At 38.6% G+C, this 12,513-nt stretch overlaps 1 protein-coding gene across 1 annotated transcript in view; it reads left to right on the forward strand.

Moving 5' to 3' along the window:
- Positions 1-1,722: 1,722 nt before the first annotated feature.
- The window catches only part of LOC126282233 (bumetanide-sensitive sodium-(potassium)-chloride cotransporter), a 584,688-nt gene continuing 573,897 nt past the window's right edge, over positions 1,723-12,513 (forward strand). Inside the window, exon 1 of the mRNA XM_049981810.1 lies at positions 1,723-6,209. Coding sequence (XP_049837767.1) covers positions 5,805-6,209 — 405 coding nt within the window. The 5' untranslated portion in view covers positions 1,723-5,804. The remainder of the gene's footprint in view (positions 6,210-12,513) is intronic.

The raw sequence follows: 12,513 nt of genomic DNA on the forward strand, positions 1-12,513 counted from the left end.
AAGGTTAAGTAGCAGTCTCCCTCTACATCCTCACAAGGGTCTATGGTCCATGTCAATGTCCGCAGCCACTGGAAAGCACTGAACAGAGAACAACATTTGTACTGTCCTAATCACTGAGGAAGAAACTGGCTGTTTCGGCATGCTTAGCAGAACATGCTGGTTATACAGCTATTTACACTCTTTCTGGGAGAAAATACTGAGAGATGCGGAAATCAATTCTGCTTGATGGAAAAATAGATGTGAAGCTTGCTGACAAAATAGATGTGAAGCCTGCTGCAACAGCAAACTTTTGCTGGTGCCAGAAAACTGTGATGATGAAGTTATTTGACAACACTGGGAAAATTCAGATCAAGGATTACAACTTTCTATTTAAGAAGGGCAGATCAGAGACGTACTTAAAGCCACAATGCCAGACTTTCCAAGTTTTAAAGTTCATGTTAATCTCGAACAAATACAGTCTGCAGCATTCGATATAATAAACTAGAAACCAGTGGTAGCTGCTTCTTGCAGAAACATTTTGGCAAGTACTTCTCAAGTGAATACTAGAATGCAATTGACTACACTTTGGTCCATGGACTGTTATTCATAGCAGCCTTATACTTTAAAGGAAAATACTAAACACTCCTTGACTTTTCCAATACCAACAATGCGGGCAAAAACACAATTTTTACTTTCATTGATTTTTGTACTGTAATATTATCAGTTCGTAACAACCAAACAGTGAAAAAACTTCTGAAGAAAGAATATGGAGTGATGGACCTATTTTTGAGTTTGAAAGCAGATACATGGCCTAAGTTCTAAACTTGCTCTGTCAGAAATTTTTCATAAAGTATTTTACAACATCTGTGATCATGTAGAAGGAAACACTGAATGGTTTGTTTGTCAGAGAAATGTTGAGCCAAGGAGAAAATGTTCCATCTGTTCAGATTGCAAAAGACAATGCAGATCTTACTACAAAAACTGTAACTAATATAAGGATCTTCTGCATTGATGAACAGTGCATCAACAAAAAACTGAGCAAGAAAATCCTCGGATGGATGTTCTACTAATCGCTGGAATTTCGTTACTTCTCAAGAAATCAGAGAGGCTGGCCACACAGTGTAGAACAAACGCTCTCTTCAGACTGCATTACTTTTGAAGCTGAAACTAGTGTGTTGCATTTGTTCGACCTAGCTATCAACCAGTAGTTGACTTAATTTCCAGGGTGTCCACAACTGTGGTGAAATACCTCGAATTTCCTGGGATACAGTAAAAGTTTGTCAAAAGTTGAATTTTCCAGGTTTCTTCAGATGGCTATAAGAACATGATGAGATGCCTTACAGCAATGATGAAATTCTGAAGATAAGTCATGGACCAGTAATTGCCAACAATTAGGGATTGTGTGAAATTATTGACAATTTTGGTAATTTTTAATGTTGCAATACTGTAACTTCAGTAAAATTTCCTTCAGAATTTCATGTATAGGTACCCATATACATTCTAAAAATTAATTCTTGAAAAATAGAGAGTTGCTTATAGTTAATTTTCAGATTACACTAGTAGGTTGTTACATTCTGTTTTTAAAGCAGAATAATAGAAAAGTACTAATAAAATACATGCAAATGTCCCACACATGACTGTGAAATGCCCCATATCAACACAAAAAAGCTGGGAGTATTATTTCTTGGTTTCTATTGTCTGTACTGTGAGGTGTATCTAATGCAGGTAAATTCTGGGCAGCCCATCTGTCACTGTTGAATTATCAAATTTGAATGGAATTTCCTTTTTTGAACTATTTGTAACAAAAGATTGTTAGGGGGGGGGGGGGGGGGAGAGGAGGAGGCACATCACCTTAATTGCTAGTCTGCAGCAAGAGAGAACAGCCACACTGAGAAACTGAAATCATTGAAATTCTCATAAACTTTTAATTACAACATACCAAGTACATTTCCTAGTCATTTCAAAGTTGAAAGCACACATGAAAAACACTGTATAGCCAGTAGGAGAAAAAGAAAATATTTTCACCCTGCATTCCATAAAATCGCAGAAAAAGTGCAACTACACTGGTATGTGAGAATTACATGAATTATAGTGTGATCAATCAGCACAACAAGTTTTACAATTTAGAAACAATAAGTTACTTGATAATTACACTATGAAAGTTCTGGCAGAACATAAATACTATAGGTGTACCATCAGAACTGCTGTGATGTGACACACACTCACTCACTCACTCACTCACTCACTCACTCACTCTGTAGGGTAATACACATGTTTGCATGTGTTTTATTTTTTATGGCATTTTGTGTGTGTGTGTGTGTGTGTGTGTGTGTGTGTGTGTGTGTGTGTATTCTAGCTTGAGAAAGGATGTACTTCAAAGGCTAGCAAGTTTTCCATCCTTTTTATGTACACCTCCCAATGATTCAACACTTTCGCTTTTCGGTAAGTGGTCTCATTGACTCCTTAAATATTTACAATTTACTAGACAATTTTTATGAAATGTCTAATTGCACTGTTTTTGCATATGTTATATGTTGCATCAAAAAAGTATGAAAAAAATTGCTTAGGTCAGCATTGCAACCTTTATTTCATTTTACTACTCTCCTATTTCATCATAGCAGTGCTTCAATATCTGTAAACCCTTTTTCTCAAACTCATCTTTGCTGGGTCCAAAATATTTAGTGTAATATTATTTCATAATGCATTTGTGGTTCTTAAAAGTCAGTCCCACTCTTGTTACTTTAAAAAATATAACAGCAGTGTAAACAGATGGAAAATATGAGTTTCTGTGCAACAAATCTGCTCCATAATAAAAGAAAATGACTGTTTGGAACCAAGTATGTGACTCTGATACTAATGTACATAATCATACAAGGAAATTCCATATTGTTATCATCAACAGGGGCATTAACAAGTAGGCCTCTAAGCACTTCACCTACAGCATTACACAGCTCATTGCTAATACATACTTGCACTGTGTCAGATGGCTCGGAGACAAGCCATTTAATATCTTGGTAGTGAAAGAAACTTTCACGGCTACTTTTTGGCCAGCAGGTGGAGAAGAGGCACTGGCATATAGTTTCTGATTATCATAATTTGCATTAGTATTCTTCTAAACTTCTCTACACTATCTGTCTCGTGGACTGAAAGCATGTGACACTGTCAATGGCGATCCTGTTCTTTGATTTTTCCTTGTAGTTACACTGGAAGAACACTGAGAATCTACTAGCTTTTTGATTTGTGGCAAAAATTTGTGCAGATCATTTCTCGTAAAAGCAGCTGTTAAGATATAATATGTCTTATAGTAGTGGTTCATTTTTCCTCAAGATGTATAATGGCTTAAGTCAAATTACTATCTGCTTAGAACATCAGCTGCATCTATTATTATTGGAATCACTTACTCACTCACTAGGCCTACATTCTACACATCCAATTATGAAAGAGAATATTCTGGGATACAGAATGACATAAATGTTTTAACAAAATGAAGCACCTGTTAGAAATTGCATAAATAACATCTGTTCAAGTGCTATAAAATTAAACATAGTATAAATAACATAATGCAGCCAATTTGAAAATTCTATGGTTTCATGCATTCATAATAAATGATTATGCTGCATATTCACACACAAGATGAACTGGTGAGTTATGCCTAATATATCTGTATGAGGCAAAATGAAAAATGGCTATTTCTGAATTGCAATTTAAATCTAACAATAACACACTTGATTGATAATCAACAAACCCAATGAATACGAACAGAAATGGTGTTTTCCCATTGTATACTTATTAGTAAATGAATACATTGCTTGTCTTGGTCGGATGATTATTTTATTTTTCATTTTAAGTTATTCATCCATATACAATGCAACATAGTATGCATGTTGTCAAACACACAATCAGTATAATAAAGAATAAAAATAAGAATATTTCAGAGTAAGACCATAAGTAAAATTAAATACTGTACAACACAACACGTAAAAAAAAACCACCAACGTTAATTTAATAGCAATGCAATAAATCTATAAAATATAAGGCATTGTAATTTCGGACAACATTAACACTTGTTGTAAATGATTACATTATAGTATTCGTCCTGTAAGATTCTGTAACTTTTTACTGTATTTAACCAAAGTAATCACATCACATTGCAGAAGCAGTTGAACATAGCCCATTTGGAGTCAAAGTCCTTTGACAATTTTTTTTCTTTATGGCTTTTATGGAATCTGAAATTTGTGTGCATGTTTTTGTGAATGGTCTAATTAACTCTTATTACATCAAAATTGTTAATGGCCCTGTGCTGTATGAATGGAAGCCAGAATTATTTCTCATCTTATCTTCATTTAATTTTATCTTAATCACATTTTTCTTAACATGATGACTGTTGCACGCATAGTGACCAATGTTTCATCACTGGGCCAGGTAAGGTCAGCGTCTCAGGACACATGTCTGGCTGAAGAAACAGTTGTCTGGATAGTATTCATCTTGAAATTATTGTAATTACTCCAGTTGATCAGGTTTATAAAAAGAAAACTTGATGCCACACTTCAATACAGAGCAGAAATATTATAAATGTGCAGCTTTAGCATTATCTATGCTCCAGTGTTTGAGACTAAACATAAAGCTAAACAAACTGTGCCCCACTTATTTGTGAGATGTAGACTATGGGCACAACACTATAGGAATTCATCCAGATGCATACGCTTGTTTTACTAAAATTATAGAATTAGTGCTCGAAAGATTTATACATTTACCATTTACTGATAAAGGCACCACCCACAATTTTCACGACTGCTGTGGTATCTTAGAACTTAAATAATAAGCACTCTGAGATTCAGCACTAAAAACAGCTGTAATTGCTTTACATAAACAATTACGCTACAGTGCATTGTTGAACATGTAGTATCTTATAAAATACATTGCGGATTATCTGAAATCTTAAATGTGGTGGCATACTTATTTGTAGGTCTAGGTCAGGTTGGATGGCAAAAAATCTGGTCTGGTTCCATATGTGTCAGATGTCCATGTCTAATAACAGAGCTCTGTATATATCAATTACGTTAGTTTTGATGATTAGCCTACTTGATATTTCAACGTGTACAAAATGTGTGTGTGTCCTTCGAACAAAGTTAATAAACATTCTGTGGTGAACCTATCACTATCCGTGGAGTCAATTTGGAGCAAGCTTCCTCAGTTACTACCTTGTTACTAACATAAAGGTATTTTTCTTTGGGTGCCATTACCAATCTGCAAGATGAAACACTATTTTCTTAAGACACAGGCATATAAAGAAGGGAGTAAAATGCACTAAAAATAATGTTCACTTTGATACGTAGCAGATATTCCCACCGATTACATTTGACACACGCGTCATATGAACATCGTAAACATACTGTTTTAAATCAAAACGTCAGGTGGTGTAAACCAGAGACACACAATACATTCATTTTATCAAACTATCGATTTCTCTTCGAAGTTGTCCACAAGGACGACATTGAAAGGATTATATTAATATAGCAATATATTTCACTTGAGTCAAGATACTTCACTTTAAATTAATATTTAGATTTTCTATATAGCAAAAATTAAGTCGCACTCGAAAATCTGCACTCGCAATTTCGACTTAGCAATCGATAGCCGAGCGAGGGATCGTATTTTTAAACAGCTCTGGGCGTCCTATAAGGCAGCGCTCCGCGGACCACATGCGCATGCCGCTTCGTGGAGCACGACAGCTGCGTGTTGTGCTCATGGTTGAGCCGGTGAATCTATAGTTTTTTTTGTTAACTTGTGTAGTGCTCTTTTTTTAATTTAATTTGCAAGAAATTATGCCTTCAGAAAAGAGTGCTTTGAACAATGCGCGGAGAGATTCTTGGGGTGTCGAGTTGGGCGATATGGATAAAAGAACTCGTTTTCAAGTGAACAGAGTTGATGGCTCTTCTTCAAAAAATGAAGAGGGCGACGAATACGGTGAGAGCGATCCACTGCGTGGACAAGGTGACGACTCCAGAAGAGGTTCGCTTGAAAATTATCGGCCAACTTCACCTAACATGTTGCTGTCTCATACTTCTGACACATCTGGATACGACACGCGTTATGCCAAAAGCTTTCGCCACTTCACAAGAGAAGCCCTGCCAAGACTTGATAATTACCGCAATATTATGTCGATACAGGCAGCATACCGACCAACATTAGATGAACTTCACAATGCAACTTTACATGGACATGGAAAGGTAAGAATGTTTCTTTTTATGACTAACAGTGCATTTATGTCATGTGTGTGAAATTGAAGTTACTCTAAGACAAAACCATGTTTCTTTTTTATTTTAACTGACGTGGTGTAACAAACAATTGCTGACTTTGTCAAACGACATTGTTTCTTGAGTGCAGCATTGAATTGTTTTTTTTTTTTTTTTTTTTTTAATAAAGGGTAAATGGATTGTAGGACGCTCTAAACTTAGCAAACATTCGTTTCATGAAGCGACTTCTGTCTGTCTTGAAAGGGAGAGAGATACGTCGAACGAACGCTCTTAGTGGAGAGAAATCCTGCATCAAAATAGACATTTTAAATACTTCATTACAGGAAACTGGCCATTTTTTGAGAAATGGTTGTTTGAAGTGCACGGTATCTGCATTGATATCGGGAAGCAACGGATTTGTATCGCAGGGTAACAACGCAACCCACACTTATGGATACTTGTAAACATCGTTTAAGTTAAACTTTTGTACATTTGTATTCCTTACGCGATGTCTAATCTAATCACGCAAAAATATTCCTCAGTTCCCATCTATGACGCGACAACAATTAGGCAGCCCCGAATGAAGTTCCAGTGTGCGTTCTCCGCAGCAAGTGAAGTGCGGGCGAATGTTGTCAACATGTAACGCCGGTAGGGAACCTACGAACCTGCCAGCAAAAGTTGTAGCACCTGTTAAGATACTGTTACCCACGCCATTGTATTTCGTATACATTGGGCATCACATCGATACATTCATAATTAAGTTAAATTTATCGGAAACACCTCGCCAAGAACTGGCATAATGGCTTCCTTCATAAATTTATCTGCAAAGTGTTGACGAGAGATGTTACTGAACTGACATCAATTAAAGTGCTGTTCTCCGACTTTCCCACCGATATGATTCACAGCGGAACAAGTTTTCTAAAAAACTAGTCATATTCACCAACAATACTTACCCCTTGCAGTTTTTCGTTACCTCCAGAAAAACAAAATGCTTGTATTTCCACCACAAGACAAAAATTCGGACCAGTACGTGATATGTTGTTAACACGACGTTAGACACTTCAATACTCAGACCTGGAGACGTGACGGCGCACCACGAGTGCACGATTGTTGTCAAGAATGGGAATATTATCCTGTGGTTCTATTTAGTAGGAATCAGTTGCGTTATTTCTGCTGGATTCTGAGCGAAAATAAAGTGAACTGTTTCTGCAATGGAAAGTTAAGTTCCTTGTAATGCGATGCCATTGCATTTGCCTGACGGCTGAATACGAGGGCTTCCTTTTGAGTTATAATAAAAACTTTGAATTTTATGTACAGATAAATTTTATTATTTATCAAAATATTCTTCTTTAAAATTTGTGTAGTTTTGTTTTCGTTCGCACCAATTCTGGAATCATTTTTGTCCATCAAAGATGTTAATACCCGTCCACGCGTATGTATGTTTGACAGGAATTTTTAAAAAAAGAAAAAGTTAGGTGATGTAGCAGATGAATTAGGGCAATGCCACATAATTCGATGTTTTTCTCCGTTAAATAATTAATCAATTGTACGTGCTGTATAAGAAGGCAGAAAGATGGTCATTATAGACGAAGTACAAGCTCGGATTGTGTAAAAGATGGGCAAGGAAATCGGCCGTGCCGTTTCAAAGGAGCCATCCCGGCATTTGCCTGAAGCGATCATCATGGAAAATAAAATACCCTGAAACTGGATGGCCGGAAGAGGATTTGAAGCGTCGCCCTCCCGAATTCGAGTTTTGTGTGCAAACAAACCCGCTTGGTGCGTGCTGTATGGCGCCACTGTGATGAAGAATGATGCGACGATTGTTTGTCCTAATTTCATCGATGAGTTGTGGCAGACAAGTTATTGTATACCATTCAGCGTTAACTGTTCATAGATCCCATAAACCAGTGGTTGTATTGTATGTTAACCGGGCACCTAGAAACGACGGAGAGGCTCCGCCGCAGGCCGCAGTGGTCCCCAACCCCACGACGACTACCGCAGTCCACCACTCCGCCGTCCACACCGACCCCAGGGTTATTGTGCGGTTCGGACCCCGGCGGGCCCCCCAGGGAACGTCTCACACCAGACGAGTGTGACCCCTACGTTTGCGTGTTAGAGTAATGGTGGTGTATGCGTACTTGTTTGCGCAGCAATCGCCGACGTAGTGTAACTGAGGCGAAAGAAGGGGAACCAGCCCGCATTCGCCGAGGCAGATGGAAAACCGCCTAAAAACCATCCACAGACTGGTCGGTTCACCGGACCTCGGCACAAATCCGCCGGGCGGCTTCGTGCTGGGGAACAGGCGCTCCTTCCCGCCCGGTAAGCATTGCGTTCGCACGGCCAACAACGCGGGAAAAAAAACACACGAACGCAAATTGACACAACTAATACAGTAATTAGTTTAGGACTAGTGCGGGATGCATCTGGAGCAGATCATTTTTTACAGCTAAATGTTCGCATAAAATCGAATGTACTTAGTCTTCGATATGCGTAATGAAACCTCTCCGTTACGATAAGTCACATACCGACGCCCTGAATCATGTTGCGACCGTGTCAGTGGTTTTTGCAACAACCTAATTTGGTTGCTTCTCAAGAAATTCACCGCTGACGTAAGCACGAGAACCACGGAATTCCGCAAATGAACTGAGCCTTCTCTGTATCTTACCTACATTACTAAACGACTAACCACGAACACAGTCCCTATTGCAGGCTGCCTCTCTAAATGCTTGTAGGGGTAACAAATGTTTGATTTTCAATTTTTCAAACAGTTATTGACCGAATTTAAACATTTAAAATTGTGTCGTAATCCACTCATTAAGGACAACAATTTTACTATAAATCTTTAACATAGTAACACAAGTATTACAGTAAGTCTTAATTCAGCGTAACACACTGCGTCCAAATTACCAAAACTATATTTTTTCATCCAGTATTTGAGAATTAAGAGCACTCAGGGACAGCCAGCATGCTTGACACATTATTTCAAACCTTTACGAAACTATCTTTCACGCGTCACCCAGAATAATGAAAGTGGGATGGGGGGGGGGGGGGGGGGAGGAGAGTTTATCGCCTGCTACATTTTCAATGTACACGCATTAAACTTCAGCATCGTATGTGACGTTTTAATTCATTAATTTTTTACTACTGCATTAGCAACACATTTTGTAGACAGTATCCACGTATACCGTTGACTATACCTGCAAAATTATGTTATGCAATACATGGTTCAGGAAATACAACGTTTTATACATGTCAGGTCGATTCCTTGAAAAATCAGGGGTGGGGGTTGACTGGTTGACAACGTGAAGTACGACAGGTGATTCAAAGAGGTGGTGTTGAGTTAAACCTTTACAGAATTGTTAGAAAATTATACAACGAATACCTTAAGGTGAAAATTCCTTTTTTTCACAGCATTACTTAGTGAGCGTTTAAGCTCATTGGAGGCAGACTACACGACCTAAGCTGCCATTGTTTTAAAAATAACAAATGGCAAATTTTAAAACAATAGTAGTTAGTCACATTGACATAGCGCCATCTAACGGCCGTATAAGAGGCAACGTTCGTCTGTTAAAATTTGCACAGTCCTTGGTTGAACACACCCTAGTCGCAAATCGTCTGCTAGACTTTTAGACCGACGTCACATCAGCATCTGTTCGATGACGAGAAATTTCCTGACTAATTTACGATGAGAATACATCTTCCAATGAATTATGATTTAGTGTCTAGTCTTGCCACTTTGTTCTCAGATGTCATTAGTCGTTCAAGATGTATCTCTCTTAATGTGTAATGCTCATTTACCTTTGTAAGGTGTACGAAGAACAAAAAATATTCTTTTTCTATGATGAACGTCGATCATTTGGTTGACAAGAGAAAGAAGGCGTTAATGCCGAAGTTTTTCACAGAAAATTTATCTTCGCAGCTCACCGAACTATGGGAGCCAAGCATTTAAATACTGTGTAGTCAACGGAGCCTATTCCTGCTTTAGCTATGTTGTAATCCAGTGTCCAACTTACTGTTGTTTTCATTCGCGCTTTGCTTCAGCCAAGTCGTACAACACGACCCTTCGCAGTGCACAGTTCACGGAATCCTATTCTTCTTAACCCACACTTGAAATAAGTTTTCCAAACTTCAGCCAGTCTTAAAACTTCCAGCAGTTATGTCCGCATACTGGCCTTCTAATAGCTAACTTTCTTCTATTGGCATCAGCATAAATAATAAGGCATTACAGGCTCGGACAACGCCATTGCTGGTGATAGGATATACGAAATCGTCCACGCATTGTTGTTCTACACAACGATATGCTTAACCGAATTCTAAGCCCACTAACAGCGGAATAAAAATAAAATAGCTAAAAATTTCCATATAATTGTTAACATTGGTATCGATTTTAAAGAACCGTAGGTACGCTCCACATTGAGACTTAACAAGGTAAAATGTTAAGAGGTTCTCGAAATAGGGTCGCGCGTCCGAGCGGATGTAGTTGAGACTTATATGCTATATGCGTTTGTAAAAAGAGTAGATACATGGGTCAGTCAAATTAATGTGATCACCGACTACTTTCGACGTAAACGTGCAGTAACCACTTACAAGGCGGCAGGTGATATCGCTAGAAGCGGAGGGTCTGTAACACATATCGGGGGGGGGGGGGGGGGGGGGGGACAGCATTGCAATCGTTGTAATGCGGAAACGGAGATAATTATCTGACGTCCTAAAGGGCATGATCATTGACTTTCGGGCTAAGTGTGGAAGCATTTTCTAAACGATCATGTTGTAAACGGTTCTGGGACCACGGTGGTTAAAGTTTACCTCACATGGAAAAATGGCGCTACCCAAAACCGGCGCCGAGGCAGCTGGGATGTAGAACAGGCCATAGGTAACAGGGGCGAACGGCGGCCAGGGAGACGAGTGCGTGCGAATAGATGTGCGACTGTTAAGCACCTGACGGCCCAGATGAATGAAGGGGAGCCGGAAGTGCCTATGCTGCCCATGTTAAAATCATGAAGTTTGAGGAACATTTATGAATAATCGACCAAATAGAAAAATTTGAAATTTTTTCAACGTGTAGAGTTGTTTAGTATTGCAGTTATGATGGACTTTCATTCTCTAGTTTCCTTTTAATATTTATTTCTATCAATGACCCAATTTTTTTACAAAAAGTTGCTGTATTGAAACAAATTGAAATAAAACTACGGCACATATTCTCAAATGGCTGTATTACAATGTAAATTTGACTACTACGAGTGCTATATAAAAATTTCATCTCCCTAGTTTGAGTGGATTTTGAGAAAATGTTCCATACATTCAAAAAATCTAATTTACTGGAAATGACTGTCGAAGTTTCTCTACATTCCTGCACTATAGGGTGGATTATCAGGCTCGTCGTCTTCATCCTCCAAAACCTTTCATTTTGGTCTTCCTTTCTGGTCTGTTGTTCAGTCATATTTCATGTACCTTTCTCTTCTTTCTGCTCCTCTCTTGTCCTCTGTCAGTATTTCTTAGTGCCCGTACAGTGTACGCCCCAGCTGGAAATCCTAATACCTTCAATACTTCACACTGTTCCCTTGGTTGTAGGTTGCAGTCGCATTATAAATGCCAAAGTGTAGTGTCTTCATGCTTACAAACACCCTTGTAGGAATCACTGTCCAAATTAAATTGTTAACGCTCTCATTAGGTGTCTGTGTTTTTCACAGAACACTTTCTTTCCGCGCAGAGGATAAGTCCAATATTTAGTACTTCATTAATATTGTCACTGTTACACACTTATTCACAAAATCTGTCACGTCCACCAGTCAACTTCTTGCTAGACTATGGCCAACCATGTGTTGCTTAGCAGAAGCACGCATTGTTTTCGCAATTACAGCAACACAATTTGGTTTTAGTGTTAATTTCCTTTCCTTTACGTTCTTCCTCTTCTTATATACACGATTACTAAAACGTGGCCTTGTAACCAGAAGTGCGCTTTACACAAGATGTATAATATTACAAGCAGCGGGCGCAACACTGAAGTAATTCGAACCAATCAATAACAGAGAGACGATGTTCGGCGCTCTTAGCGCTTCATTTGTCACAGAAAACAAGGTAGCCAACTCTTGCACACTCGCTGTATGGGTAACATAAGGAAATATTCAACTTCAGACGAGAAAATTCCAAGTAGTTTGCCAAGAAGTCACGAGAGGGTGTTAGATGCATTCAGCGATCCCGCCCATTTCCCCTGCAGCCGTGGGAGAAAATGGTAATAACGCCGCTTCTAGGGCGAGCAGAACAATAATTCAAAGTTTGTATTTAAGAGGAATGCTCC

This window comes from Schistocerca gregaria, chromosome 7 (genome assembly GCF_023897955.1).
Source record: "Schistocerca gregaria isolate iqSchGreg1 chromosome 7, iqSchGreg1.2, whole genome shotgun sequence".
Classification (NCBI taxonomy): Eukaryota; Metazoa; Arthropoda; class Insecta; order Orthoptera; family Acrididae; genus Schistocerca; species Schistocerca gregaria.